At 37.4% G+C, this 27252-nt stretch overlaps 2 protein-coding genes across 9 annotated transcripts; one reads left to right on the top strand and one right to left on the bottom strand.

Annotated features, from left to right (window-relative positions):
- The first annotated feature begins 205 nt into the window (after positions 1–205).
- Positions 206–22432, top strand: CLGN (calmegin). Of its 5 annotated transcripts, none has more exons than XM_079306293.1 (17): positions 206–319; positions 403–553; positions 3760–3930; positions 4673–4743; positions 6462–6520; positions 8529–8670; positions 8862–8943; positions 9684–9876; positions 11590–11779; positions 12376–12489; positions 13020–13176; positions 14027–14242; positions 15295–15414; positions 15592–15730; positions 17559–17638; positions 19688–19819; positions 21422–22432. In XM_079306293.1, the coding sequence occupies exons 3-17, from the start codon at positions 3769–3771 to the stop codon at positions 21494–21496; spliced, it is 1932 nt and encodes a 643-aa protein (XP_079162419.1). In that variant the 5' UTR covers positions 206–319; positions 403–553; positions 3760–3768; the 3' UTR covers positions 21497–22432. The 5 variants fall into 5 exon arrangements, 4 of the variants coding, with proteins under 4 accessions (XP_079162419.1, XP_079162418.1, XP_079162417.1 ...); XR_013774336.1 differs by lacking the exons at positions 206–319; positions 21422–22432 and adding exons at positions 828–962; positions 17147–17238 and having other exon boundaries at positions 380–553; positions 19688–19775; XM_079306292.1 differs by lacking the exon at positions 206–319 and adding an exon at positions 828–962 and having other exon boundaries at positions 381–559.
- SCOC (short coiled-coil protein) lies at positions 9032–27252 on the bottom strand. 4 transcript variants are annotated; one of them, XM_079306316.1, is made up of 5 exons: positions 27097–27252; positions 26911–26994; positions 26236–26374; positions 19891–19971; positions 14496–14517 (listed from the first exon to the last, which is right to left on the bottom strand). In XM_079306316.1, exons 1-5 carry the CDS (start codon positions 27116–27118, stop codon positions 14511–14513), a joined length of 333 nt encoding a protein of 110 aa, XP_079162442.1. In that variant the 5' UTR covers positions 27119–27252; the 3' UTR covers positions 14496–14510. The 4 variants fall into 4 exon arrangements, with proteins under 4 accessions (XP_079162444.1, XP_079162442.1, XP_079162443.1 ...); XM_079306318.1 differs by lacking the exons at positions 14496–14517; positions 19891–19971 and adding an exon at positions 9032–9059 and having other exon boundaries at positions 27097–27245; XM_079306317.1 differs by lacking the exons at positions 14496–14517; positions 19891–19971 and adding an exon at positions 24138–25002 and having other exon boundaries at positions 27097–27245.

The following is a 27252-nucleotide window of genomic DNA, read 5'->3' on the forward strand; positions in this document are numbered from 1 at the left end:
CGAGCTGCCATTGGCTGTGACCTCACAGCGGGCCCCTGCGATTGGCGGAGCTCGCTGCCCATCTCTCGCCCCCACACACGCTCTGTTCCCCGCGAGTGGGCGGGGCCGGGCCGCGCGCGCTGCGCGCTGATTGGCCGGCGCGGCGCGGCACGAGCTGCGGCACCTGCTCCCGCAGCGCCGGGAGCGGCGGGGGCGCTGCGCGCGTGCGCGGCCGGGGATGCGCCGGGACGAGCGGCCGGGCCCGGCTCCGGCTCCCGCCGCCGGTAACCGCCCGCCGCGGGCCGGGCAGCGCCGGGACCGCCGCCGGTAACCACCGCCGGTAACCGCCCGCCGCGGGCCGGGCAGCGCCGGGGACCGCCGCCGGTAACCACCGCCGGTAACCGCCCGCCGCGGGCCGGGCAGCGCCGGGACCGCCGCCGGTAACCACCGCCGGTACCCGCCCGCCGCGGGCCGCGCAGCGCCGCCAGCACCGCTGAACGCCCGCCGTGGGAGGAGCGGCGTCGCGGTGCTTGGTAACCAGGCCGGGAGAAGCGGGCGCCCAGCCCCGCGGGAGGTGCGTGTGGGTGCCGTGTGGCGAGGACAGGCGGCGGGGCCGCCCCGCTCGCCTCACGGACGGGCGGCGGGTGCTGGGGTTGGGTGGGGAAACCGAGCGGGACCGGGTTCGGGAGCGGGTTCGGGAGCTCGGGCCCTCCTTAGCCGAGGCCTCGCGGGTGGCGCTCGTTCTCCCTTCCAGGCATCCCAAAAAGCGGGTTGGTGTTGGGTGCTGACGGAACACCTCGTTTGACCCAAACGTCTATTTTTATTTATTTTTTAAATTGGAAAATAAGGTCTTCTTGAAGGTTTTTAGTCGAGCTCGCTGTAGCAGCAAAATATCCCGAGGCACCTGCAGGAGTGCGGCATTGCGGCTGGAATAACTGCAGAGTTTCACATTCGGCATCCATTCCAGCGCCTTGGCATCTCAGGTAAGGGGAGAGAGTACGGTTTTCACACCCAAGAAAGGAAAGATTTCAAGTTGCATAAGAATTGTTGCATGCTTGTTCATGGAGCAGTTGCATCTGGATGTATCTGGATGTTGTCTTATGTGAGGTTGATGCCAGTGTAGCAGAATGAAGGAGGAATAAAGCAGCTCATGGTGATGGATGGAGAAGGGGTGTGTGAAAAAATCCACCTTTTTTCATGGCCCTGGATGGAATTGATATTTGGCCCTATGAAAAACCCATGTTGATACTGGATGCAGGAGCTTTGGAATGAGAATAGCTGTCTTATTCCCTTTGTGCTTGAGAATCCAGAACTCTGAGAGTTACATGGAAAAGGCATGACCGTTTTCAAAGTAAAAAAAAAGAAAAAGTAATCTAAAATAATCTGACCCTTTACTTAGTTCTGCAGCAAATGGAATAATGATCCCACTGACTTAATGACATGTATACAGTATGCAAGAGACCATGATGTAGAGGTACAAAGATTGCCACATTTCCACCCTGCAAGCCAAAATCAAATCACTCAGGTGGGAAGAGGCACCAGGAGGTGTCTCCTGGCCTGCTGCAAGCCTGGACTGTTTTGGAAAACCCCAAGGACTGAGACTAGGCAACCTGTACCACTGCTCACCTGTCCTCATGGGGAAAAATATTCTAATATCCAGTCAGAATATGCTTTCAGCTTATGCTGTTGTCTTTTATAAATACTACTCTGTGTCTCAGAAAAAGCAGCTTATTACTTTAGGTGCAATATTCTGCTGTTGTTGCAGCACTGTTGCTAGTCCCCAGAGAATGCTTTGCAATAGTTCTGATAGCTTAAATGATGTGTAGCTCTGCTGTGATTACCCATGGTAAAAAATGACCAAGCTATGCAGAATGTATGTTTAAAGTTACAGGTCTGAAGTGAGATACATTGATAAGACTGCTAGTAAATATAGTAAGAAAAGTTTCTCATAGGTGTTCATGTGTTAATTAGGAAAGTTCAGTAGGTTTTAATGATGTGTAAAAAAAAAAAAATACACCATAATATTATATGTGCACCTGTGATAAACTCAATTACTTTAAATTTTCAGGGCAAGATTAAGTCCTAGAACTGCTAAGGAGGCCTATGAATTAACAATATCTCTAGTTTTAACTAAAAATTTTGCAAAAAGTCAAAGACAAAACACTAGTAAAATTTGCAGGTAGCTATTGAAATGTATCACCTGAAAAAAGAGGGAACCACAGACTCACCATTTTCAAGGAAGGTTGCAAAGTCTCACAGAAAATGGTAGGGATTGTAGATGGTAGTGGGGGAGAAAAAAAGAATGGTAATATGATTAATGTAGTTTTGTGGAAAATAGGTGTTAGTCCCAAAAAAAGAGGCTTTTGATTATTTCCTAGTATTGATATAATGCTAGTGTGTGAAACACTTCTTTATGATAATGCTGTGTTTTTGCTCTAAATATAATCAATGTAGTTAATATTAAAATAATAGATTTTAAAAGAAATGAAACTGATACTGTTTGATCTCTATATGTGTTCCTTGATAAAACTCTCAGGTGTAAAAAATGAATGATGAAATAATTGTTTGTGCAGTTACAATGTTTGAATTGCTTACCAAATTTGATAAAACCAGGAAGAAAGAAACTCAAACTTTCAATATAAGATAGCTCCTATAATTGCTGTGATATTTAGAGTTGTAGTGGTAAACAGTTTAATCTCCAAGGAGTGCTGATGTAACTCTGAGGGTGGCTGCTTCCTCAGGTGCAAGAGGCACCTGAGCACCAGAGCATTTAGTATAACTAGTAGTGGCTACAGGTAATGCAAGGCTTGAAAATGTCTTACAATAGCAAAATAAATAAAAAGAAATTAGTAAGAACCAAGTGATTGATACATGTGCAGAGGTGTCTAGAACCTGGCTTCCTTCTGTTTCCAAATTCAGACAAAAATAATTTTAGAAAAAACCACATTTTTTGCAAGATCTTTGATGAAACTTGCATGGGAATTTTTGACACTGGATACTCTTAACATAAAATTGGATTTGTATGTGTAGAAAAAATACTGGGCAACAATCTTTTTCACAGCAGATTAGATTGACAGGCTGGGGCAGTTAACATTCATACTTACACAGATTAAAGATTTTCAGGTTTCTCTGAAATTATGAAGGTATTTGCATTTAAGCTTAAATGCTTGCTCTACCTAACTTAAACTTGAAAATGACTAGACAGTAATTTTGAAACAGAAAATACTTTCTAAAACATCTTGTACTTTCTTTTGGCACTTACAGCTGGAGCCAATATACACTCTGCAGTCATCTAAATGTAGTCATTGGAAATAGGGGCAAATACAAATGCAGTCCTGGCAGTGGATAATAATGCATTTAAATCTATGGTTTTATTTTTCCTAATGAAAGGGATGGTACTTATTGCTGCATTATAGAAACTGATTCAATTTAATTACTTGTTCAGATTGTTTACATATAAGAAAAATAAAAGCAGTGTTGCTAGCTCTTAGAAAAGCAGTCAGATTCTTGCTAGATTTGGGAAGGTAAAGGAACAGGCTACAGTCACTTCCACAGGGAAAACAGGAGGGAAAAGAGAGTCTGAGTCAGGGCTCGGTAATAAAAAGAAATTAAGAATGCAAGTTAAAATAATTTTATAGTGACAACACTTTCTGATGATTATTTCTCATTATTTTAATTGGGTTTTTTTTCCTCTTTTAGATAAAGTTTGGGGTAAAATTGAAATGGTGTTGATAATATCCTTGAAATGATATGTAAAATCTAAAACTTTGAATTCTTCAGATAACCAAGATGCACTTCCAGTGGGACTGGCTGTGCTTGGGTGTCCTGATAATGAGCTCAGTGACTGCAGGAATGGAAAATGAAGAAAATCTGGATGCAGATGTTGAAGTGGAGAATTTTAACAAGCAGTCCCAAGAAGCTGATGCTGACACAGATAAATCTTCTATAGAGGTGAGATTGCAGAAGTTTTTAGTTCAAGCTGCATACAATATATGATACAAGATGTATAGTTGTAACTGGAACAAGTTAATCTGCATTTGACAACTGAGTGGGTCTCAGATACAGCAGTCTAAGCTTTTCACTTGCTATATCTGACATACAGGGCAAGATGTAAAATCTCATGTGGTTCATAGTCATTAAAAAAGGTTTTTCTTCTTTTTCTTGTTGCAAATCCTAACATGCCACTTCTAAAGAAGTAAATGGAAAGCACCTTGGTCTCACCAAGACTTTGACTTTAGTCCAGTTTCTTGACTTCATCAGTCACAGCTGCCTTTTGACACTGTCTTTATTACCAAAAATCTGTATGCTATTCTTCAAAATAGATATTGGCAATAGATGGGAAAACTGAAGAATGGAAAACATAAAGAAAGAAACAAGAAGGAAGCAGACTTGTTACAAGTTCAGAAAAATTTTTTGAGTTTTGATTCACATAAGATGTAACAAAGCTTTAGTTATGAGCTTTGAAGAGAGGAAGCAACTTTTAAAATTCACAGATGTGAAATTGCTCACTGTTGGAGGAATGCACACAAGCTATTGAAATGTGGGTGGGGGAGAAGGTTTTATGCTGCTAGATATTTCTAATGAACAAAATCTGTTGGTCTGCCTGGGTAGATTACTTCTGGAGATATGAGAGTGCATTTTAAATGAAAAATTGTAATTGTTGTTGGGATGTGTTTCTGTACATATCTCTTAGGTTGTGTACCAGACTCCACAGCCAACTGGGGAAGTGTATTTTACAGAAACCTTTGATGAAGGATTGTCTAGGTAAGTTTATGCCTTAAAATGATAAACTTCTACTTTCAGCAGTTTAACTTACAGTGGCAGGACTTATTTTGTGTTCATTTTTCTAATACTATCTTTATAAAAATTATATTTATGGGGATTAGAATTGGGAAGGCTGTTAGTGCTTGTTCCAAATACACCATTATGTTAAGGTGGACACTTAACATTTCAGATACATTACTTTTGTAACGTGTGTGTGTTTTAAGGAAGCTTTTAATAAACTTCGGATTTGTGGACATTAAGAAAAGTAATACAAAGATTTAGCCAGTTGGATTTAACTAGCTCAGAGGTGAAGTGCTATTACATTTGAGTAGGAAACTTTTTCACATGATCCTAGGAATGTTTCAATTCTAAATGTTAAGTGCAAAAGCAGCACCTGTGGTGACAGAAAAATTATTAAATAGAAGAGGTGATAATGGTTGTTAAAAAACTAAGCAAACAAACTGCTGAAAACTTTAAGGGATTAAAAGATTTAATGGGGGTACTTGAATCATATAGCTTATCCAAGTTTCTAGCTTTTTTGAGATCTGTTCAAAGATTAGTTTGTCTTCCTATTGATCTTATGTTCAAAGTTTTAGCTACAGTGTTTGGGATTGTTTTGGTCTAGCTATGCATAATTTGCATAAGACTAAAGGACTATGGAAGAAAGATTTATGAGAAAGTAAGCAGCACGCTGCCTTTCTTCCCTAAAGTGTGGAAATGAATACATATAAATTGGCTAGGTAAGAATAGAGTAGCTTTTTTGAGAATGGACCTTGTAAATCTTTCACATGACTTGTAGAGATGTTTTATATCCTCACTGGTCTCTCTCCTGGTAGGCAAGGATCTAGTTTGCTATTTATACTGTGAAGCTTTTCCAGCATCTCTGTTAACAGTGGACAAATGTGACTGCAATTCAAGCAGAAAAGATGAAGTATTCATCCCTGAATCACTCCATGCAGAGGATAGTTCAGAATGAATGAAAGAAGTTCTTTTCAGAATAAATTACTAGAATGTATTCTTGTGATACAATGAAGAGTTCAGCAGCACTGTTGGCTTAAGATATTCCTGTGCATGGCTCCAGATAGAACCACTGTATGTCCAGATGAGAGTGGATTACTCTTTTCTATTTTTTCCTTTCCCAATGAGCACTGTGTGGAGACTGTGCATATCTTTGGTAACCTTAATGAGATAGCCAGGTTTGCCTTGCTCATAGAGTCGAGGGCATCAGGAGTGTGTTTGCCCTGTTGGATCTCCTGTGAGCACTACACTTGGAATCTTGCATTTGTCACTTACCATTCCCTTTTATCTTCTGCTATGCATGTGTACTGCTACTGTCAGATAAAGTTAAGATTCCTTTGGCTGATTTCTTTTTTTTCTTATCCTATTGAATTTTTTAACATTATATGCGTATTACATTCTGCCAAACTGAACTTGTATATAATACTGAAGTTTATTCAGTATTATTTGGAATGTAATTACTTTAGGATTATAATTCTCTATTCATTTAAATTTTTAGGAAATATTTTGAAATGCTTTATTAGACTACTCTCCTTTAATTTTTCTTTGCATTTTCTTTGAACCACACGCAGTTCCACAATACTGACTGAAAATCAGTATTGCAGATTCACAGCCTAGAAGCAAAAGTTGTTTTTCCTTTATTTGTTAAATAATACAGCTTTGCATAGATAGATGACTGACCAGTACAAATTTTGTTTTAGGTGGGTGTTGTCTGTAACTCTGAAAGAAGATACAGATGATAACATTGCTAAATATGATGGTAAGCAGTTACAATGTTTATCATCTCCACTATGTAGTTTGTGATTTTTCTGTTGCTTTTTGAGAAATAACACAGAACTTTGAATATCTAAGTGGCATAGGTCAGAAATGTTAGTTTGTATAATGACTGTTATTGTGAAACTTGAGATGTGAAATGTTGCTCATTGGGTTCCTTAGTGGGAAGATAACCTTTTTGTCATTCCAACAGTGTGTTACCATGGATGATACCAGAATACCCTTTGGCATCTGAATACTTAATACTGTTTGTTTATGAGTGTTGTTTCTTTAGAACTGTCTTCTCTGAAATCATGTGAGAGATTTACCATTTCAATTGCAGTTGTTAAAGAGTTTTCTTAGGCACTGTGTTCCATTTTACTCCATCTGTCCTACTACTGACACATAGATTGGTCTCTTGGTATAGCCTCTGAAACAAGAGAGTTAAAGCTGCATGATTTTTTTTTTTAGTAGTTTTTCAGATTGCCTGTATTTGAATGTAGGGCTCTTCAGTGGTTCTTGTACAGTTTAGTCTTGTGGTAGCCAAAAACAAATTTGGAAAGCAATAATGAAAACATTGTACTGATGGTTTAATCATTGCAGTTTGCACTTGTGATTTCCTAGTCTAGAATTGGCTGCTTAAAATTTTGGCAGATGCATGATCTGCAGCAGTAACTTTGCAACCTGAGTTTATTTAATTCAAGAGGGAGTGGGGAGAAGAGAAAAAGTTTCTACTGCAACAGAGAAGTATTTGCTACTGCTTTTATGTCAAATGAAATTAATTATGTCCATAGAAAGTGGTAAGCAAGCATAACTTGCAGAACAGAGTGGAGCTAATGATTCTAAATGTAGTGGTTACCAAAAATAATTTTCAAAATTAAGAAGTTGCATAGGAGATAGCCACACAAATGAGATGCTTATAAGAAATGAGGTCTCTCTGATTACTTGTCTTCATGTTAGATAAAAAATTGTCTTTAATGTCAGAACAGTCATATTTGCTTAAAGTCAGAAATTTAACATTTAATAAAGTCTGTGGTTAAGACACATTTTTGAACTAGTTTCCAATTCTTTTTTCCAGTCTTCTTGTTTTGCCTTAGTTTCCAGAAAGGAACTCTGCTGAAGAGGGTTGAATTTTCCTCTTTCCTGTCTATTAGGCTAGAAGAAACTAGGAATTTGTTACTGACTTGCATATCTGCCATTCCTTAACAACTTTGACTAATCACATTTCAGCTGAATAAAAGTAAATCACTTTATGAAAGCAATTTATGAATCCTCTCTAAATTGGCATGCTGAAGAACTGATGTTTTCTTCCTTTTTACATTGGCACATGTATTCTTCAAGATTACAGAGGATTGTAAAAGTTGGGGGTTTTGTGCTGTGTTCTTTCCTGGAAAAAAGGCCCCAGTGAATCTTGTCTTGTTAATCTTTGAGAAAATGTATCTGCCCTTTTAGAATAAATTTTGTTCTTTGGATATTGTATTTATCAACTGTATTTATCCCAAACTGGGAGAATGTATAAATATAAAATCTTCTATTTTCAAAGATGTAGGCTTGCTTTGGACCAAATCTGATATTTCTTGGAAAGAGTTTGGGGAGGAGGAGGGAACTTCATCTATCCTGTGATTAGATTTGACTCCAGAGATTCTAATTCTGTGTAAGCAGAAAATAAGCAGTGATGCAGGTCTTTAGCTTTACACAGTGCTTTGTGACTAATATTTTTGTGTGATGATGGTAAAAGTAAATCTAAAATCTGGAAAAATGTTTTGTTCCTCTAGCCATTGTAGGATACCACAACCTAAAAGATACAAATCTACAGTATTAAAATTTACTTACAGGTTTTTGTAAATTTGAGAACAAGGAATACCATCTTTGACCTCAGATGCCATCATTCCTTCCTGCTTTGCCAACTAGTCTTTATTGGTTGCTAACTCTTTGCTTTCAACAAGCTGATTTCAACTGTGATTTCTTTACTTCAGACTGCATTTTTTCAAAGCCTTTGTGTGTGTGTGTTTTAGGAAGATGGGAAGTAGAAGAGCTGAAAGAGAATGCAGTGCCTGGAGACAAAGGATTAGTGTTAAAATCAGTGGCAAAGTATCATGCAATATCAGCAATGCTAACAAAAGAATTTGTTTTTGATGATAAACCTTTGATTGTTCAGTAAGTAATCCTTTAGATTTTTTACTTGATGTTTGTTAGTGAGTTAAAACATTTTGCTTGCATAGAAGTGTTTTGACAGTAGTAGGTAGTAATACACAGTGTCAATATATTTGTAATTAGAACTGCAGATTAGCAGTTGGTTTGTAATTTTCTGATAGTTGGAATGTTTCTGTCACTTTCTCTTTGCCCAGATACGAAGTGAATTTTCAGAAAGGCATTGACTGTGGTGGCGCATATATTAAACTCCTCTCCAGTGGCAATGGCTTGAATCTGGTATGTTCTCTTGCTTAATATTTGCTGTCAGTTGTTCATTTCAGGAGCAGCTTGGTTCTCTGTTGGTGGTGTCTGATGTCTAGGACAGAGGACTTGTGTATGTTTAGCATGACTTTCTGTATTAATAGAAGCCATAGAATCTTAACTCCTAACTTGTGAAAGTTTTTTTACTGAATAGCACATGTGTGTTATTTTGTATTCCAATACAGAAAATATGAATAGTTAAAAAATACTGACATAACTCAGTAATGCAACATGCTCTAAAGGAGAATAACTATGTCTGATATTTTCAGGGTTGTTTGTTATTGTTACTTAATGTGGAGAGAAAAAAGTGCTGATAAAATACTGGATATTAAGATCCTGGGGTTTATGTTCTTTGGAAAATAAAATTGTTATGAAGAACATAGTTCCTTCCACCTTTCAGTGTAATGTTTGTAGAGGGAGAGAGAGATACTTGGGTGTTTTGATTTGTGACAGGCATTGCTACTTAACATAAGGATAAAGTCTAAACATATAAATGTATTCATCTGCCTTGAGGAGACTGAGAGTTAGTCCATTCCCTGAGAACAGAGAGCACCCAGCAACTCCAGAGGACTGTTGAGTTCCTTTCATGATTTACCCTACCACTTTTCATTTACCTTTTAGAAATAGATAGCTATGCTCTATGCCAAGAAAAAGTACCAAAAGTGACATCATAAAATGTCCAGTATATCACATGCTCAGCTTTCTTGCTTCTACAGGAATACTTTTTTGACAAAACACCTTACACTATTATGTTTGGACCAGATAAATGTGGAGAAGATTACAAACTGCACTTTATCTTCAGACATAGGAATCCTAAAACTGGAGAATATGATGAAAAACATGCAGAACGTCCTGATGTAGACCTAAAAAAATTCTACTTGGACAAGAAGACACATCTATATACTCTTGGTATTGTTTCATTTTTAAAAGTCAAATTCCAATTCTTAAATTGGAAAGGAGATTAAAACTTTGGCTTTGTCTGCTGAAGCTTTGCAATTGAGTCTTTGTTGGTAATAGGCTGTTAATTCAGAGTGGTGGCTGCTTAATGATTTGGGTTAAATGGTTTAATGACTGGGCTTAACTGCAGGACATAAAAGCAGCTTTCAGATGTTACTGCTTAATATTCAATTACAGGAAAAAACATATCAGCCCTGACTAGCCTTTACTAATAGATGCCCTCAGTAATTATTATGATAAAACTACTTTTACTGGGAAAGATATTAAAATGTACAACTGCCCAATATTCTAGGAAGGTGTCAGAATTCAGAGGAATTCAGTTAAATCTGTAGCATGCCACACACCACTCTTTCCCACGTGTTAAGAGTTCTCACCAGCACCTGCATCTGAAGCAGTGTGCATGAGCAGATATGTCAGCACAGACTCTGAAGTGACTGAGTATGGGCTGCTTTTAATTCATGTGATAACTCTCCTTGTACCAGGGAGCTGTAAAGAGAAATGAAAGTTTAGGTTAATTTTTGCTCCTTTTTTCTAACTTCTGAGGAAGAATAGCAGTCAGAGAATGGACTAATCTGTGGCATGCTGCAAATCCAGCCAAACTGACTGTACTTATGAACTTTCACTAAATAATAATAACAGAATGCATGTTCAAGTGCTATGTAATGGGAAAATGCATGCATTCCTGTATTTGGATTGTTTACTAGAAATTATGAATCAAGGTACTTAAACTTGGGTTGCATTTATTCTGTTATAATTGCTCAAGCAGACTCCATAGAGCTGTGTGATGCCAGTGCATTCATTAGCTCTTTGTATTTTGTCTAAAGGTGATATGGGGGCTTCATTTTTGCATTTATGGATATTTTAATAATGAATAATTTTAATGTTGAAAATTTCAGGCTGGAAGGCCATCATTAGATATTATCAAACTGTTACAAGACTGTTACTTTAGTTTTCTTAACCTGTCTTTAGAAAACTGTCATAATAGTGAACTGTCATAAAAGTGAAACAGTAATTATTGCTTTTACTTAGTAATCTTCGTTCTGTTAAATGGACAGTTGGATCTGCTGTTTAGCCAGTGAGCACATTTATGAGTGCTTATTAGAAATAGATCTGGATATGGAGTCTGACACTGCTCAGTTCTGTGACCTTCTCAGTTACTCACACTTGCTAACATCCAGGATATTCTCTTCAAGTGTTTAAGCATTTGCAGTGTGGCATTTGAGGGAAATGGCTGTTAGAGGTTAGAACCTCACAGAAAATGCTGCTTTGATCCTTCCACTATGCTACTGGTACAGTTCTTGTGTTGCCATGCTTTCAAGTGTGAGATTGTAATTTAATAGCAGAGATGCCTTTTAGGACAGAGATTCTTTTTTCACTGTCTGTACTTTTGAAGTAAAAACACAGAATTTTGGCCAAGTTGGTAGGTCTCTTGAAATATGTTTGGATGTGTTTCAGCAATTGAGTTTTTTCCAAGGTTCATCTTTGGGGGCCTGATGCTGGTCATACATCCCTTCAAGGGTAATGCTTTGTGTCCAGACCCAGTGCCTGAGTGAAGAGTGTCTCCTCTGCTAGAGAAGATCCTGTTTGCTGTTATTTGACTAAGTCTGTGCTTATTTGAGTGAATATATCTATAAAATTAAATGACTCTCTAATTTCTTCATTTAGTGCTAAAACCAGATAATACATTTGAGATATTAATCGACCAAACAGTTGTCAGTAAAGGAAGTCTTCTTGAGAATATGATTCCTCCAGTAAATCCTCCCAAAGAAATAGAGGATCCTACTGATAAGAAACCTGATGATTGGGATGAGAGACCAAAAATACCTGATCCAAATGCTGTCAAACCAGATGACTGGTAATGAAAACATTTTCATTTCTACAATGTCTTTTACATACAAGTTATTTATTTGAAAGATTTGACTGGTTTTATTTTGGGATTTGCTAATGTCAATTGGAATACATTTCACTAAAAGCACTGAAATTTGAAAACATAATTGAGGTGGGTATAAGGATTTGGTCATGTTCTAAGGATACAAAGAAAATTGTTATTTGCTGATTTTATTCCCTGCATGGTTCAAGTAGTAACTAAGGTTGCTACACGTGAATAAGAAGTTTTTTCTACTGTATAGTTTTAATTTGCAATTAATTTCTTTTCTGTGAACTACTGTTCTGATGGCAACTCAGGAAGAGTAGGGAAAACCTCAGTGGGAAGACCTGACTGACACCTGCCACTTGTTACCAGCAATTTCTGGACTAAATAGTACTATAAAACAATGTAAATATGCTCCAGATATTTATAAGCAGATAATTATATTTGTAATGCTCATGATCAATGAGTCTAATTCAGTTGTGTTTTGGAAATTCATCCCTTCCATGCCAGTTGTAGTTCTCTGAATAGAACATTGATCCAAAGTCAGGCTGCTGTGTTTTCTAATATGTCTGTAATTGAAGGGATGAAGATGAACCTGCCAAAATAGAAGATCTTGATGCTGTTAAACCTGAGGGGTGGCTTGATGATGAACCACAGTATGTTCCAGACCCTAATGCAAAAAAACCAAAGGACTGGTAAGTGCAGATTGTTAATGTATTTTGTAGATAAGACTCTTCTCTTTAGTTGTGGAAGTCAGTCCAAATCTCATTGTCTTTTGGGGCAGTAAATTGGAATATGTAAGGTATGGCCAAATATTTGTTGGTGTGTGGGACTGCTTCTGTAAAAACATGAACTTCTCCTTGCCTTTTGTTTTCTGAAGATACATACATAAAACCAGAATATGAAGGTCCCCTTTGAAAGAATTTGCTACAGTTTAAGTTGGTAACTTTGAAATCCTAATGTAAGTCTCAAAGGGATCACTCAGCATTCCATGGGTAGAAGTCTTTCAAGCTGTCTGCAGAGGCAGGAATGTAATTGAAGTCAGCCCTGCTATGGTATTTATGAACATGTGGCTTTAATAATTTACTGGTGGGTAAAATTCTGTGAGCTGGTCAGAGTTCTGAGGTGGTTACAGCAATATACATGGACCCTAACTCCAGACTGCCAGTGTTTGATACCTGGCTGATTTTAAAGCAGTTGTTAGTAATTTTTTTTTTCTTTCTAGGGATGAAGAAATGGATGGGGAGTGGGAAGCCCCTCAGATCCCTAATGCAAAATGTGAGACTGCACCTGGTTGTGGAGAGTGGGTGCGTCCCATGAAGAATAACCCAAAGTACAAAGGAAAATGGAGAGCACCTATGATAGATAATCCTAACTATCAGGTAATAGCCAAGTAGTTGGTCATTGCTAAAGATACAGAGTTCAACAGAGCAAGCAAGTTAAAGTAGTGCATTTACTTAGGCTTTTTTGCAGTATATTTATATTTTATAATGAATTTGAATACCCTCACTAATTTGAGATTTTTTTTCTTTTAATTTCCTTTTTTTTACCTTGAATTATACTGGGAAACAGTAATGCTTCCTGTATTAATAAACTTAATGTGTTTAAAGTTGCCTTTTGTACAATTTTCATTGGTACCATTTATTATAGTATGGTCTTCAGAATCATATTCTGCATTGCATTAGGATTTTAAATGTGAGTTTTTTTAATTAGTTTTTTTTAATATTAACAAATGAAATCTTTCAGTCAGCATATTGCCTTACTAGTTCAATTTTAGAGGAATCATCAATTTTGGATAATTAAATTCCCCTTCTCCTTTCCAAATATAAGAGTTGATCAGGTGGATATTAGAGACAGTTACTTTGTATTAGTTATGGCTGGGAAGTACTTGAATCTGCTTTCTCTGAGGGTGAGATTCTAAGCAGATTTGCAAACAAAATTTGGCTCTAATTTGCACAGGCATCATACAGCTGAATTTTCCTTCCCTAAAATTTTCTCTAACACTTCTGGTAAGAGTCAGTTAGTACTGAGTTATTACTCAGTAAAGAAAAAAAAATACTTATGGAGACCCATTTGCCAAATCCTACAGGCTATTTCCAGTTCTGTTTTAGATAGATTAAACTCTACAGCTTGTCTTTTTAAATAAAAGTTCTTATTATTTTGAAATCTCATTCACAATTTGCTGTTCTGATGAGCTACAGTTCCTGTGATTACATTTGTTTCCATGGACAGGGAATCTGGAACCCTCGGAAAATACCAAACCCAGACTATTTTGAAGATCTTCACCCATTCAAGATGACCACTGTCAGTGCTGTTGGTTTAGAACTCTGGTCTATGACGTCTGATATCTACTTTGATAACTTCATCATATGTTCAGAAAAAGAAGTAGCAGATCGCTGGGCAGCAGATAGCTGGGGCTTGAAGAAATTGGTAGCAAGTGCTAATGAGGTATAAACTTTACTATGTTCTTGATAGTAGAAAATAGTGAGGAAGCTCTGGTGTTGGAAGAATATTCTGTCAATGCTGACAGAGTCTGCATTTGTCTGCAATTCATAATTTTGCTGAGTAATTCTGATAGTTGGTTTTCTGTCTGGCTTTTTGGCTTTCCCAGATGAATATTTTCTTGATGTTAAAAGGGTGCTGCATTTTACTTAAACATCTAATAAGAAATTGACTTCCTGTGAAGCCTTTTGCTGTTTGCATTGATATTAGAAATTCAGTACCTGACAGCAAGTGAAAGAATGAAGGCTGAGTTATTTACACTCAAAGACTTCCCCTCCTACCCCTCACCCCCTATTTTCCCTTGTGGCTATATCCATGATGTATATTCTTTTGATGCTTCCCTCCCATGAGGAATGAATAGTCCAGTGTTTGTTTCTGTTTAATAATTTTAGGCCTTTGGCTGCTTAGGTGTGTGTTATGCAGCTCTGAAAACATTGCATGTATGTTTATAGATCTGCATCTGTTCTGTTTCTATGTGTGCATCCATGTTTTGTTTGTGTTCTGCCCTTTGACAGCCTTCCTCTCTCCTTCCCTGTGCTGTGGGATGGATCTGCCCTGCCATATGGGATCATGGGCCCCTCTAGTGGCTGCCTGCACTCCTGTTGCTGTTTAACAGTGCTCTGTTCTCTTTAATCAAATAGCAACAGCAGGCTACAGTTGTGGATTGGTGGCAAATGTGGCCAATTCCTTACAGCTGCTGTTTGTTTGAGTGAGCAAGTAGCAGCAGCACATCTGTCCATGCCAGCAGGAAAACTAACTATTCTCACAGCCTTGCTCTTTCCAGAATGTTTGGGTTTATGTCTGAACCTGTATCCATATCTATACTCACAATGGCAAAAATAATCCTTTGAGTCCCCTCGTTCCACCGTGCCTTAGACTTCCTTAGCTCCTGATGTACCTCTTACAGAGATGGTACTGACTACTGTGTAAGTCTTATTTAAGTGTTGAGAGGAATATAAATGCAATTCTTCTAATTTTTTAATTTTTTTAAAATACAGCCTGGTATGTTCAGTCAATTGGTGACTGCTGCAGAAGAACATCCATGGCTCTGGGTTCTTTACATCTTGACTTTAGCTCTCCCTGTTGGTCTAACTGTGTTGTTCTGCTGGCCAGGAAAGGTTAGTGACATTTACTATATTTTTATTTGGTTTTATTCTTAATACTTTATTTGGAAACTCTTGAGCATCTGTACAATGATATGGGCTTTTAATATGCCATTGGTATTATTTAGCTTACTGTGTCTGTTTAATTCTTAATTGGAATTGAAATATAAATAGATTTTTAATTTCTTGTAGAAATCAGATGAATGTATTGACTTCAAAAAGCCTGATGTATCTAAGCAAATTACAAAGGGAGAACTAAAAGAAGAGGCAGAAGAGTTTGAAGATGATGAACTAGAAGAAGAAAAAGAAAATGAAGATCCTGATGAAGATGGTAAGATGAGTAAGAGTGTGTCAGCTTGCAGTTTGGTTAAAGACATGAATAGAATTAGTTCATGGATTGCATTGCCAATATTTACAACCTGTTGCCTCAGACTATGTGAAATGTGCCTTGCCCTGAGCCTTTGTTCCTCTTCCATAACTTCCAGTGAGTGGCATCTCATAGCTAACAGCTCTGATAAATATAAGCAGAAAGTAAGGCTTTTCTTGACTTTCAAGAAATCAACATGCTTCCAATACTTATTTTTTATGTTTGTAGACAGTAATACATACATTATCCCTTCTAAATATTTCATATGTTAAACACATTTTAATTATTCAGATATAAGTACCTGAAGCAGTTAAAGTCACTGTTCTTTAAAATGTGTCTGGAATAGTTTTAAAGTCTCTAAGTAAATCTACTTACACCTCTCTGGGAGAGTTAATGCTATTCTGTTGGTCACTGATTTGAGCTATTCTTGTTAAAACTTGAAAATACAGTAACTGAAATATGCAGCTTCTTTTATTTTGCTTTTTAGCAACCTATTCCATGCCTTCAGAGGTGTGTTCTACTGCCCAGGGAAGAAATTAATGACTCAGGTTGAGCTGTACTTCAGCATCCAAGGATAAAATCATCCCATGTTATTGTATCAAAGATTACAGGGTACTACTCAGCTATAGCTTTGAGGTGCTATTAGCATTTCCCTGTGTCTATATAATGAATAAAAACCAAAGCACCTAACTTACAATGCATTATTTTGATGAGAAAATTTTTAGCTTCAGAACTCTGCAAGATTCTGCCTCTAATTTCACTCTTCCTTGGTGAGAACAAAGAAAGTGACAAGGGATTGGCATGGATAATTAGAGGCATAGAAGACATGAATGTTTTGTGGGGTTTTTGTCTTGGTACTGACATCACTTTGTTACTGACTGAAACTTGATGGGTTTTGTCTGTCTTTGCACCATGTTCCATGAGTGTTGATGGCTTGTGTCTGTATCACTTAAAAGTTGACTCAGCATCAGCAGTTCCCAAGCCAGTACAGAACTGAGTACATATTTGGCACAGTGCTTGCCACACCAAACTGAGTCCATCTGCCTTGCTACTTCAAAGCCTTACCAAGGCACTTGATTATTCTGGTTATGCTACAAATATTCTTTACTTTAGCTTAAGTTGTAAATACATGATTTCAGTGTTGTATCTTCCTACATTTTCCTTTTGATCATACCCTACCTTTTTCTCCTGAATCACAGACTCTGTTTTATTTTACCCAGTTTTGATGCAGATCATACTTAGTTTGTACTTAATGTGCTGCTGTTGCAAGGCTGCCATTCCTCAATTCCAATATTCTTCTGTTAAGTCAGTCAGTTAATTTATTTAATTACAACACATCACTTAATGAATAATACATTAAAATGTGTGTTTCAATGTTAGAAATAAGGCCCGGGCAATTGCAGAGGAACATTGTTCAGCTCCTACAGCTTTCTTAAATTGTACTTGGAACAGCTGTTCATGGTGTTACAAAGGTAGGTTCTATTTTAGACCTTTGCTTTTAGTTACTAAACAGTACACAGAGTAAAACTAACCTAGCTAGCTTTTGTATGCCTATTCCAGGGTTTTCAAATAATTTCTAGGCTTCAGAGGGAAGGATTACACTTTGCTGTCATATGGCTTCATGGTTTCTTGCTTTAAGAAGAATTGCTTAGCTTCCCTTAGCTTTCTGCCACCTTCTGCACTTGCAGGTTGAAATCTTCCATTTTTTTTCTATTGCTCTTTTGCCTCTTTTTATCTGTAAGCATTAGAGAATTTGTCTTCTGCCTCCTTTTCCTGATTCTTTTTGCTACAGAGAGAAGAGAAATGAAGGAGACAAAAAGAGAGTTTATAAAGGATAATACAGTGAAGATGGGAAGGGAGGCTCCTGTTTCAGGTACTGGGAAAAGGAAGCAGTTTGGGCCAGGACTTGCAGTGGGTCTCTCCTATCTGTTTTCTTCCCTCTGCTTCCTTGTTGATGGTAGAATTTCAAGCTGGTGGATGCCTGGTTCCGTCAGTTTCCTCTGAGATTCCTCCCTGTGGTATACAGATACCATAAACCTGTCATAATATATTTGAGTCATAAATATATATGTCATAAATATTTTCTACTAGTGTCTTGGTCTCCTTATGATTTTTATGGTTCCTTCCTAGTCATTACCTCTTCCTTTAGTTTTTTTGAAGGGAATGGGATTTGAGCTGTGGAATACTGAGTAACTTGAAATCCACATTGTATCATGGAACTTGAAAAAGAAAGTGCAGCACAACAGCAAATTTTAGAAACACTTGGCAATTTCTTTAATACCAATGAGTGTGTTAAAGACAATGAGTTGCTGGCAGAGTACTTCTTGGAGGGCATTGTCCATGGGATTTACTGTTTTATTTTGTTCTATGTTAATTTATGTTAATTTTAATTCTCTATTTGTCTGTTTTGTCTCATTGCTTTCCTTGACCTTTAGAAAGATATTGCAGGAAGTAAAAGAATGTTGCCACAAAATGGAATTTCAGGGGCACAGTCTGAACCTTATTTGTGAAGTTCTACATTTATTTATATGAACTAGTGCTTAAATTTAAAATAATAATTTTAAATAGAATAGTTTTCCAGTTCTGGGTTATATAGCTTCTGATGTCTGAAGTACTTTCTCTTTGAGGTTTTTTCCCCTCTATTGAAATTCATGATTTTGGGAGGAGCTGGATTTGCATAACTTATAATTTCCAATCTATGACCAAAGGTTTTGTGAATTTCTGCTAAGCTCTTCTATTGAGGGCTTATTTTTAGGACAGAGATCTTTGACTACATCATCATCTTCATTATTTGGTCTTATTTCTCCTTTTGACAGTAGAGACATAGTAGACATGAATCAAGTATATTGACAGATAACAAAACTAACTTCTTACTTTGTAACAATGAGTGAAGCTCTGTTTGGCTCAATTTGTAGCTGTACTGCAGCCAGAGTTCTTGGTACTTCTACAGAAGTTTCAAATATTGTAACATATTAGGTACTTCTAGATTTTCATCACTGAGAATCAGCAGAGTCTTGTCTGATATGTGACTAAATTCTAAATTTGCATGGATGCTTTTTTTTTTCAGTTTAACTCAGGTGCAACAGTAAGAATTTGGTGTGGATACACATTTTTGATAATGTTTTTCTCCTATTTTTTCACACCTAAGTAATGCTTATGAGATGTGTGACCTGACAAAGACAGAATTGAGCACTACTTCTGTGCTATTTTTAAATAGGCCACTGGCAGACTGTTAAGCTGCAAAATGCTGATGAATATCCTTTCTGTCATATTTCAGATTTCTTGGTTACTCTCGATAGAAAGTATTGTACAGGGTACTGTAGTGCAGTAGAAGTGCAAGCTGGACATACTTTGAGTGAGCTAAGGGTAGTACAGTGCTTTTCTGAGCAGTTTCTGCATAGCAAAAATGCACAACAAGGGTGGAAGTAAGGAGCTGCTTACAATCAAAACAGTGTATCAGAATTCCCTGCTGAAAAAGGGAGTATCCTTAGGATGTAGGTATCTCCCATGCTGGATGACTGTTAACTGCATTATTGTACTTCTCCACCTGAATCAGACTTCAGTCAGATTTGGGATGCCTGAGTTGTCCTGTTTTGGACTCTGCTCTCAAAACTGTCCAACACAATAGCTAGTTTTAAAATAAAGTAAATAAAGTCTGTAACAAGTCTGAAGACAGCATGGGCTATTATGAAAAGTGGCAAAGTTGGAGCTGTTAAAAATGTTTATTAAATCTGGCAGTTATCACTTTCTACTAATTCATGAGAATTCTACTCTCTGTAGCACATAGATGTTTTTATGGGTTATTCTAAACAAGCAGTTCATTCTAGAGCTGAAACTGGCTTTTTCCTTATAATATGTCTGGATATAGTGTACTTGTAATATAGTTCTGTTTACAAAATAAAATTAACTTCTGCAGAAGTTGAAGGTGAAGGTGATGAAGATATTTATGATGATGATGATGATGAAGAAAATGAAGTTCCAGATGAAGAAGAAAACGAAGTTCCAGATGCAAGTCAAGGTGATAGGTCAAATAAATCTGATTCAGAAGATGAGGTAAGTTTGCATTTTTCCCTGCTTCCTCCTTGCCACTCTCTGACATCATACTTCCAAGCCAAGTTACTTACAAGTGTTTTTCTTCTGTTGAGCCATAGAACAGATCCTGAAGTAGAAATATGCTTTCCTTTGAGTCTGACACCTCAAATGCTCTGCATAAATCAAGGGATAGTATAGAAATGATCAGGCAGCGCCCTAAACAAGAAATGTTTTTACAGGAGTATTGTTTTTAACAGATTATTAAATTAATTGCAAGTCTTGAAAACTTGGATGCTGCAGCAGTTTGGTCAGTTTTCATTGTGCTTCTTAATTAATAAAACATGAGTTTCTAACTGAATAGCCTTCTCCTGAGACTTAGAAAAACCTAAAATTTTTCAATTACATATTGGGGTTTTTTTATTCCAAAATAAGGTTTTAAGCAAAAATGACAATACTGGTTTTGAATACAGCATCTGCAGTTTCATTTTTCTTGTGCAGATGAATCCAGTCAGCCAGATACTCTTCAAAATTATCTTCACAAAAATCATTATAGAATGGAATTTGTGCTTTTCTTGTTTGTCAACTGCTCATTATTCCTTCATTTAGAAACTGGTAGTGCCTGAAACGCTTTAGCTCCACCCATTGATCATCTTGTGCTTGTCACTCCCTAAATGAGTCACTTTCCAGGTTAAGGGAGTTGTTTAATGTAATGTAACTCTTTTTCATGTAAAACTCTTGCTATACCTTGCATGAGTTTGTGTTGTTTCAGCACTAAAAATCTTTGTTAATTACCCCTTATTCTGTACTTTCTCTTGCTCCTGTAAGAAGTTTTATTTTCCTTGTACATTTACCCAGGAATGCAGTATCTACTGAGCCCTGCTAAGATTCACGTGGCTCATTGTGAAAGCAGTAGCAAGCTCTGAGTGTGGCCTGACAGTGTCACAGAGAGGCCATGGCTTGCTTTTCTCTGAGTGTTTTCAGCATGTAGGTGTTTCTGTTGTGAGGTGTCTGGAATACATTGTGTTTCCCCATGTCCTCCCTCAGGCTAGGCCAGTTCTGGCAGCTGTTCCTTCCAAAGGAGGTGCCTGCCATTAGGTGATGCAGGAAAACAGGAATCTCTGCATGGCCTGAGAATGGATTTCACACTGCAAAGGCTTTTCCTGGGCTCCACAAGACCATTGCTTTTAAACTGGGAACACCACATCTGATTTAAGGACAGTTACTATTTGTAACTCTCCAAGGGAAACAGTTAAAATGTTTTAAATGCTTCTTACTTCAGAAGTGGAAATAAAATTAGTGAAAGGTGCGCTTTAAGGAAGTCGCTAAATTAAATTAATTTAAAAGTCACTGCTTTTAAACCAGCAAAGACATGGGCAAAAGCAAATTTCTGACATCAATTTAAGCATGCTATTCTCTTGCTTCTGAATCTAGAAATGGAAATTTTTCTACCCACTTTATTAATCATTAGATTAGTAGTGTGGGGAAAAAAAATGGCTTATCACTAAAGTGCTGCGTTTAGTGATAAAGTGATGGGGAATTCAGGAAGAGTAATAATGTAACATGCCAGTCTCAGTAATTAAAATAGGTGTAAAATGTTAATGCTGAATTTATTTTTTTTTCCAGAAAAAGGAAGCAGATGAAGGGATGGGAGATCATCCGCTGAAATCAGTGCGCAAAAGAAGAGTACGAAAGGACTGAGCCATGTCCAGCTGGTGTTTGCAGGTCTAGAGACAGTGACAGTAACTTTTGGTGTGCCACTCCAGTGGGCCTGGCAAATCCCTGAGCTTTGACAGGAAAAGGGGGGGCTCATTGATATTTAACCTCCTGTTTTAATTCTCTGACCTCTTTAACCATCCCAAACTTCCTAGGTTCCCTTTTTATAAGGAGAAATGCTATCTGTGAACAGTTAGCTGATATTTCAGATTCAAAATAAAAGGGAAAATTACAAGTTGACCAACTGATTTCTAGGTGAAGATTCTTAAGATTTGAAGTTTCTTAGAAACTAGTATTAGTTGGAGATAAACTTACTCTAAATATTTTTTTAAATGAATGCATTATAATACTTTTGTAGCTCTAGCACAAAATAAGCTGTTTACAGTTTCCAGCTTAAAGAAGATGGTAGTATAGATGTAGCATCTATAGCAGTTCACATTGCTATGAGAAAAGGTATTTTTTTCTGTGCAGAGCTAAATGCAATAATTGTTTTTGTATGATGAATTTGTGCTAGCAACAATTTTTATTGTAAATTATTTATTTTAGTTGATCTTGTTACATGGGTGGTTTTACCTGTTCACTTTAGGCATTGGTTACAGTAATTTATTTTCAGGACATATTTTGAAATAGAATACAAGTGGTAATTGATGTGACTTGTTTTACTCTTGAATGCAGGTATCAAATCTGCAGAAGTCATATACAGATGATTTTTTTCAAACTTTTATAGTTCTCATGTTCCAAACCAGAGTGGTATAACCTGTTTATAGAATAAGTGTATATTGTCACCTAAAAATATTTATTAATTCTTGCTTAATATGAAATTTATTAATATAGATAAGAATTTTTGATGGATTAAGTTTTTTACAATGTGAGTAACTTGGGCATTATCATAGTTTAAATAAACTGCTTATTGTAAAGAAACTTTGTTTCGTTGAAGTTCAGCTGTATATTAAACAATAAAATTTCAGTCACCAGAAACCTTTTGCTGCTCGGCAGTAGTAGGATGTGTAAGTGCCAGCAAAAGTAGTCATACATTACAAACCAAGTAGAAATACATTAATTCATAAGGAATCTAACAGATTTTCTTGTGCCTGTCATAAAATTTGTCTGCTTTAAAAAGAAATTTTCACAGCAGATTCCATGGAAGTCTCTCTAAGAAATGAATGCTTAACCCTAATGAGGAAGCCAGTGTCCTCAAGTGCTTGAAGTGTTCAAAAGTTAATTATATTTGACTTCTACTTGGTGTGAATTAGATGGAAATGCCTCTAGGTTTTTGTTTAATTTGGGGCTTTTTGTGTCTTTTTTAAGTTAACTGCAAGTCTCCATGCAAAAGGTAAGAAGTGAAGACTCCAGATTACTCCTCAGCCATAGATAGGAGCTGTTACCAGTGTAGTGTCCTGCTGTCAACAGTTACTGTCAGCTGTTAGGGAGAATGTCCTTTTAAATTCACCTTTTAAATGAATTGTGCCTGAGTCTGATAGAAGCTCTTTGGAATTGTTACAGCATTTGAATGTCCTGGTTTGTTTGCTTAGGGGTTTGGAAGGGTTTTTTTTTCTAATATGTGATAGTTATTCTAGTTACAATAGTTTCTTTGATGTGACTTAGTTACTCCAGGGGTTCATCACATATGGGGGATGCTCATCTTCCCTTAGGGTTTTGAACTTAAACCCATAAAGTGTTGATTGATGCCCCATCAGCTTTGATCACCTAGAACCTAGAGATAGCATACATCCTTCTGCTCATCAACTTAACTTGGATCTAGATAGATTTATGCTGGTAATTAGAGGGGAGAAATCAGAGATGTTGAGGATTTGATGCTCTAGAGTAGAAAGCCAGGCAAAAAGGAAACCCCTTGTTCATTGATACAATGCAACAGTGAGATTTTACCCACACTTCCTGTGCACTGTGCATTTTTATCAGAACAGGTATTTCAGGAAATATACTTCATCTTGCTATCATGGTTGCTTGAAAGAGCTTTAAAATTAACAAAATAGTGATTTTTAGTTGCAGCATGTCATGCTTGGAACTCCCTAATTAGCAGGACTTCCACAGCCTGCACTCCCTGTGACTGTGTTGTAGCTTGGTCAAAAGAGCTTTTACTGAGCATGCCAGATCCCAGACTGAACACTTTTTATATGCAGGGAAGGCCAAGTAGTACTGAGGCCCTTTTATTTAGTTACAGCTGAAGCTACTCTTCAGTTGGCATCTACATTCAGGAAGGCACAATGAAGTAATAATTCTGATTTCTGTCAAATGTAAAGCTCACTAAAAATGTAGGAAAAAGTAATATTTTAAACTTGGCTTAATGGTCTCCCACATGGAGAAGTGCAAGTTTTAGCTTTCTTACAACAGTGGACAGAGTACCAGCCCTTTATCTTTTTACTTTAGCAAGAACAGAAAACTAGACAGAAATATAAGATTGATGGCTGAAAATAGTGAGCTAGGAACTGAAGCTTCATTAAAACTAGATTCATTAACCCAGGTTTAATCCCAATTACATCTAGTTTTTCAGCCAGTTCAGCTACATCAAAACCATTAAGATGATTACTAACCCTACTGCTTTTTTCACCTTTTGACTACATAGTTATGAGAAGTTTTAGGATTTACAAACGTTAAACCAAGCTAATTGAGACAAATGAAAAATTTTTATTTGGTGTAAAGTCAGAAATACATCATCATTAAAATATTCATAAGTTAAATAAAGGCCACAGCAGTGGGAAGTAAAATGGCATGGAGATGAAATAACTGCTGTATACACACTGATGGATAAAATACCACTATCCAATCTACAATACAAAACCAAGATTTTAAAATTACCTTATCTTGGGAATTGCTGAAGTCTAACAAGCGCATGCTGTGTTACCAGGTGATCTACAGTGCAGATGAGACAGCAGTGACATGGCTTTAGAGCTACAAGGGCTGTAATGCAGTGCAGTCTTTAGAAGTCAAGTGCTTGCTGGGATTGTTCTTCCTTTAATGCTCAGACTGTGGACTAGCCATGTGATCTACTCTATCTGCTAGCAATTCTTGGGTTAATTTAGAGTTCCAGAAATGCCAGAAAGTAGTCCACAGAAGATTAAAATTAATTTTAGATGTTGACAAGAACCCCATGACACAAATGGTATCATCCATTTTTCATCACTGGGTTTCTTGACCCAGACTTTTAAACAGCTCTCAAGACTGCACTATTAGTGCTTCTTGATTCCAGTGAGCATTGTAACCATTTTAAATGGGGAGAAATGGGAAACCTCACCTTTGGGAGGGAGGAACCTCACAATGTCAACTTAGACTTGAGACACAGCAGTACCCAGCTGCTAAGAAACTTGGGGTTTGAGAGGGATTTATTACTCTATTACACTGACTCATTCACACCATGCTTGAGAGAGATCCTTGGACTAGTGGTTTCCTTTTAAAAGGTCAAGTAAAATGGCTTCATTACTGAAGCGAGAACTCCGTCCTTGCTAATGTCCATAAATAAGTCTGCAGTGCTGCTCTAGGGAAAGATGAAACAGATGCAACTAAGTACTGCTAAAATTCACATGCTTGTGTTTCAGCTTCTGCTCTCCCTTAATACTGATTATGCTGGACATGCTGCCTCTGTGGGAAGTGTTCAGACCCACAATCTGGGCTGAGCTCCTCTGTAAAACCTGACATCCAAGCCAGGAAAAAACAGTGCCTTGACACCAAGCACTGCTCAGAGCAGCAGCTTTGAGAGCCAAAATCCACCTTTGTTCCATTACATCCTTCTGCTTTAGATGTTTTTATGCAGTGCTTCAAGAAACACTTCACAAGCTTAGGCTGTGAGGCAGGAAAAAGCTTCTCTGAGGCCCGAAGCAAAGACAAGTTTGGCACTTCAGGAAGAAAGTAAAAGGTGGGAAGCAAAGACTTGTTCTCAGTTCCTCACTGCAGATTGTTCATGAGCATGAGGAGCATTGCTGACCTCTTTATGGGAAGTTTATCACTCAGGTTTTTGCTTAACTTTTCATCACACAACAGGAGAACTTCAGGAAGGTCATAAATTGTGATGATGTGCCTGGTCATTCTTCAGGGAAATGGGAAAGCAGCAATGGCTTCAAGTGTACATATTACATCTGATACTGCATCAGTTTGGTATTTCCCTGATTCAGTTGCTTACCCTTGTTCCTCCTCTCACCCTCCCTTACCAAAAAAATCAGAGGCCTTTTTCTGTATGCAAGCCCTGCAAACAATGTCATACTGTTCCTACTTCACAGAAATGCTTAACTGGTTTATAGGTTTTTGTTTTGTTTTGCAGAGCTATGAACAGTACTACACAGTAAACACATCCCAGGTGAAAACAAGTGATGCAATAAACTCTGAATATTTTTATCAAATAGGGTTTCAACACAATATTTTAACTATTACTTGGCTAGTCAATAAATCTACCCTAAGACCTCAAAGTGCCAACAGACCTTTGTTTAACCTGGCAAACTAATCTGCTTTTTTTAACAAGATACGGTCATTTTCAAAACAAATACAAAAGTTTGTAATTATCTACACTACATTTGCACATTGCTTAATCTTAATACACAAACTTCTGTCTCCTGTTCATGGTAATGCTCTTAATTCTGTTTATTACCAAAGTTTGTAATCTTGGAGAATCCAGTAAGCCACAAACTAAAAGTATTTTAGCTTATGTAGCCTATGCCAGTTAAAACAAAAAAACAGCAGCAATACAATGACATAATCTGTGAGTCAACCCTTACTTCCTTTTGCTTTTTGTGTCAGTTGTTTGGAAAACACTAGATGCTGACATCAGATTTTCTATATACTGTCCAAGAACTTGGTTTTCTGATTTCAGTTTCAAGTTTTCTTCCTTTACAGCATCTACTCGTGCTGAGAGATCTGCGAAGGTGATAATTGTAAGAAAAATATTAGACACTATTGCATACAGTAATGAGTATGTTCTATGTCCTACATTAGAATAGTCACAGCTTTAATCCAGAAAACATCACCATAGGGTATTATGTTACAAGACCTGTTTTACCTAAAGGCCATTTTTTCTATGTTATTTAGTAGTACAGTATTTTAACCAACTTGTTAAACTTACTGCTAGTCCGTAAATTTATTGCTTTCCTGAATTTTTGAATTAATCTATCATAAACCAGATTACTTGGAAACAAAGATTTCAGTGATGAGCAGCCTCAGATGTGTAGATATATTAGCTTTATCACCCATTCTACTTGCTGTGTATTACCAAGGTCAAGCAAACGTAATCTTGCATAAAGAGGAAGAAAAAAAACTATTTCCAAGACCTTAGTTTGGTACCTTCAGCCGCTTTAAGTGACATACTTCTGGACACTGTGACTAAGGGCAGAGCAAACAGGTTCTCTTCTAATTACTGTGCACTTGTAAAAAATGTGATGTGTCAAGCTGCTAACCTTCAAGTGTGTGCTGCAGTTCCAAAACTTGATTAATAAGCCGTGTTTTCTCTTCTAATTCCACCTGATTCTCAGCCTCAACAGCTGCAATAAACCATGAGAGTTTTAGTGCAACCTCTGTTAACAGTTATAGAAATTACACTAAACAGAATAAGAATGAAGAACAAGAACATTAAGAATTTATACCGTCCATGTCGGCGTTCATCATTGTAGCAGGGGCTCTTTCCAATTTCGAAGAGCGTTTTCTTGAGCGATAGTCTGCTTAAGGGAAAAAAACAGAGGGAGCAATTATTGGCATTTCCGTTATATTTGAATTTTAGATGTATTTTTCTAATTCTGAAG

The sequence above is a fragment of the Erithacus rubecula genome (assembly GCF_903797595.1).
Source record: "Erithacus rubecula genome assembly, chromosome: 5".
Taxonomy (NCBI): Eukaryota; Metazoa; Chordata; class Aves; order Passeriformes; family Muscicapidae; genus Erithacus; species Erithacus rubecula.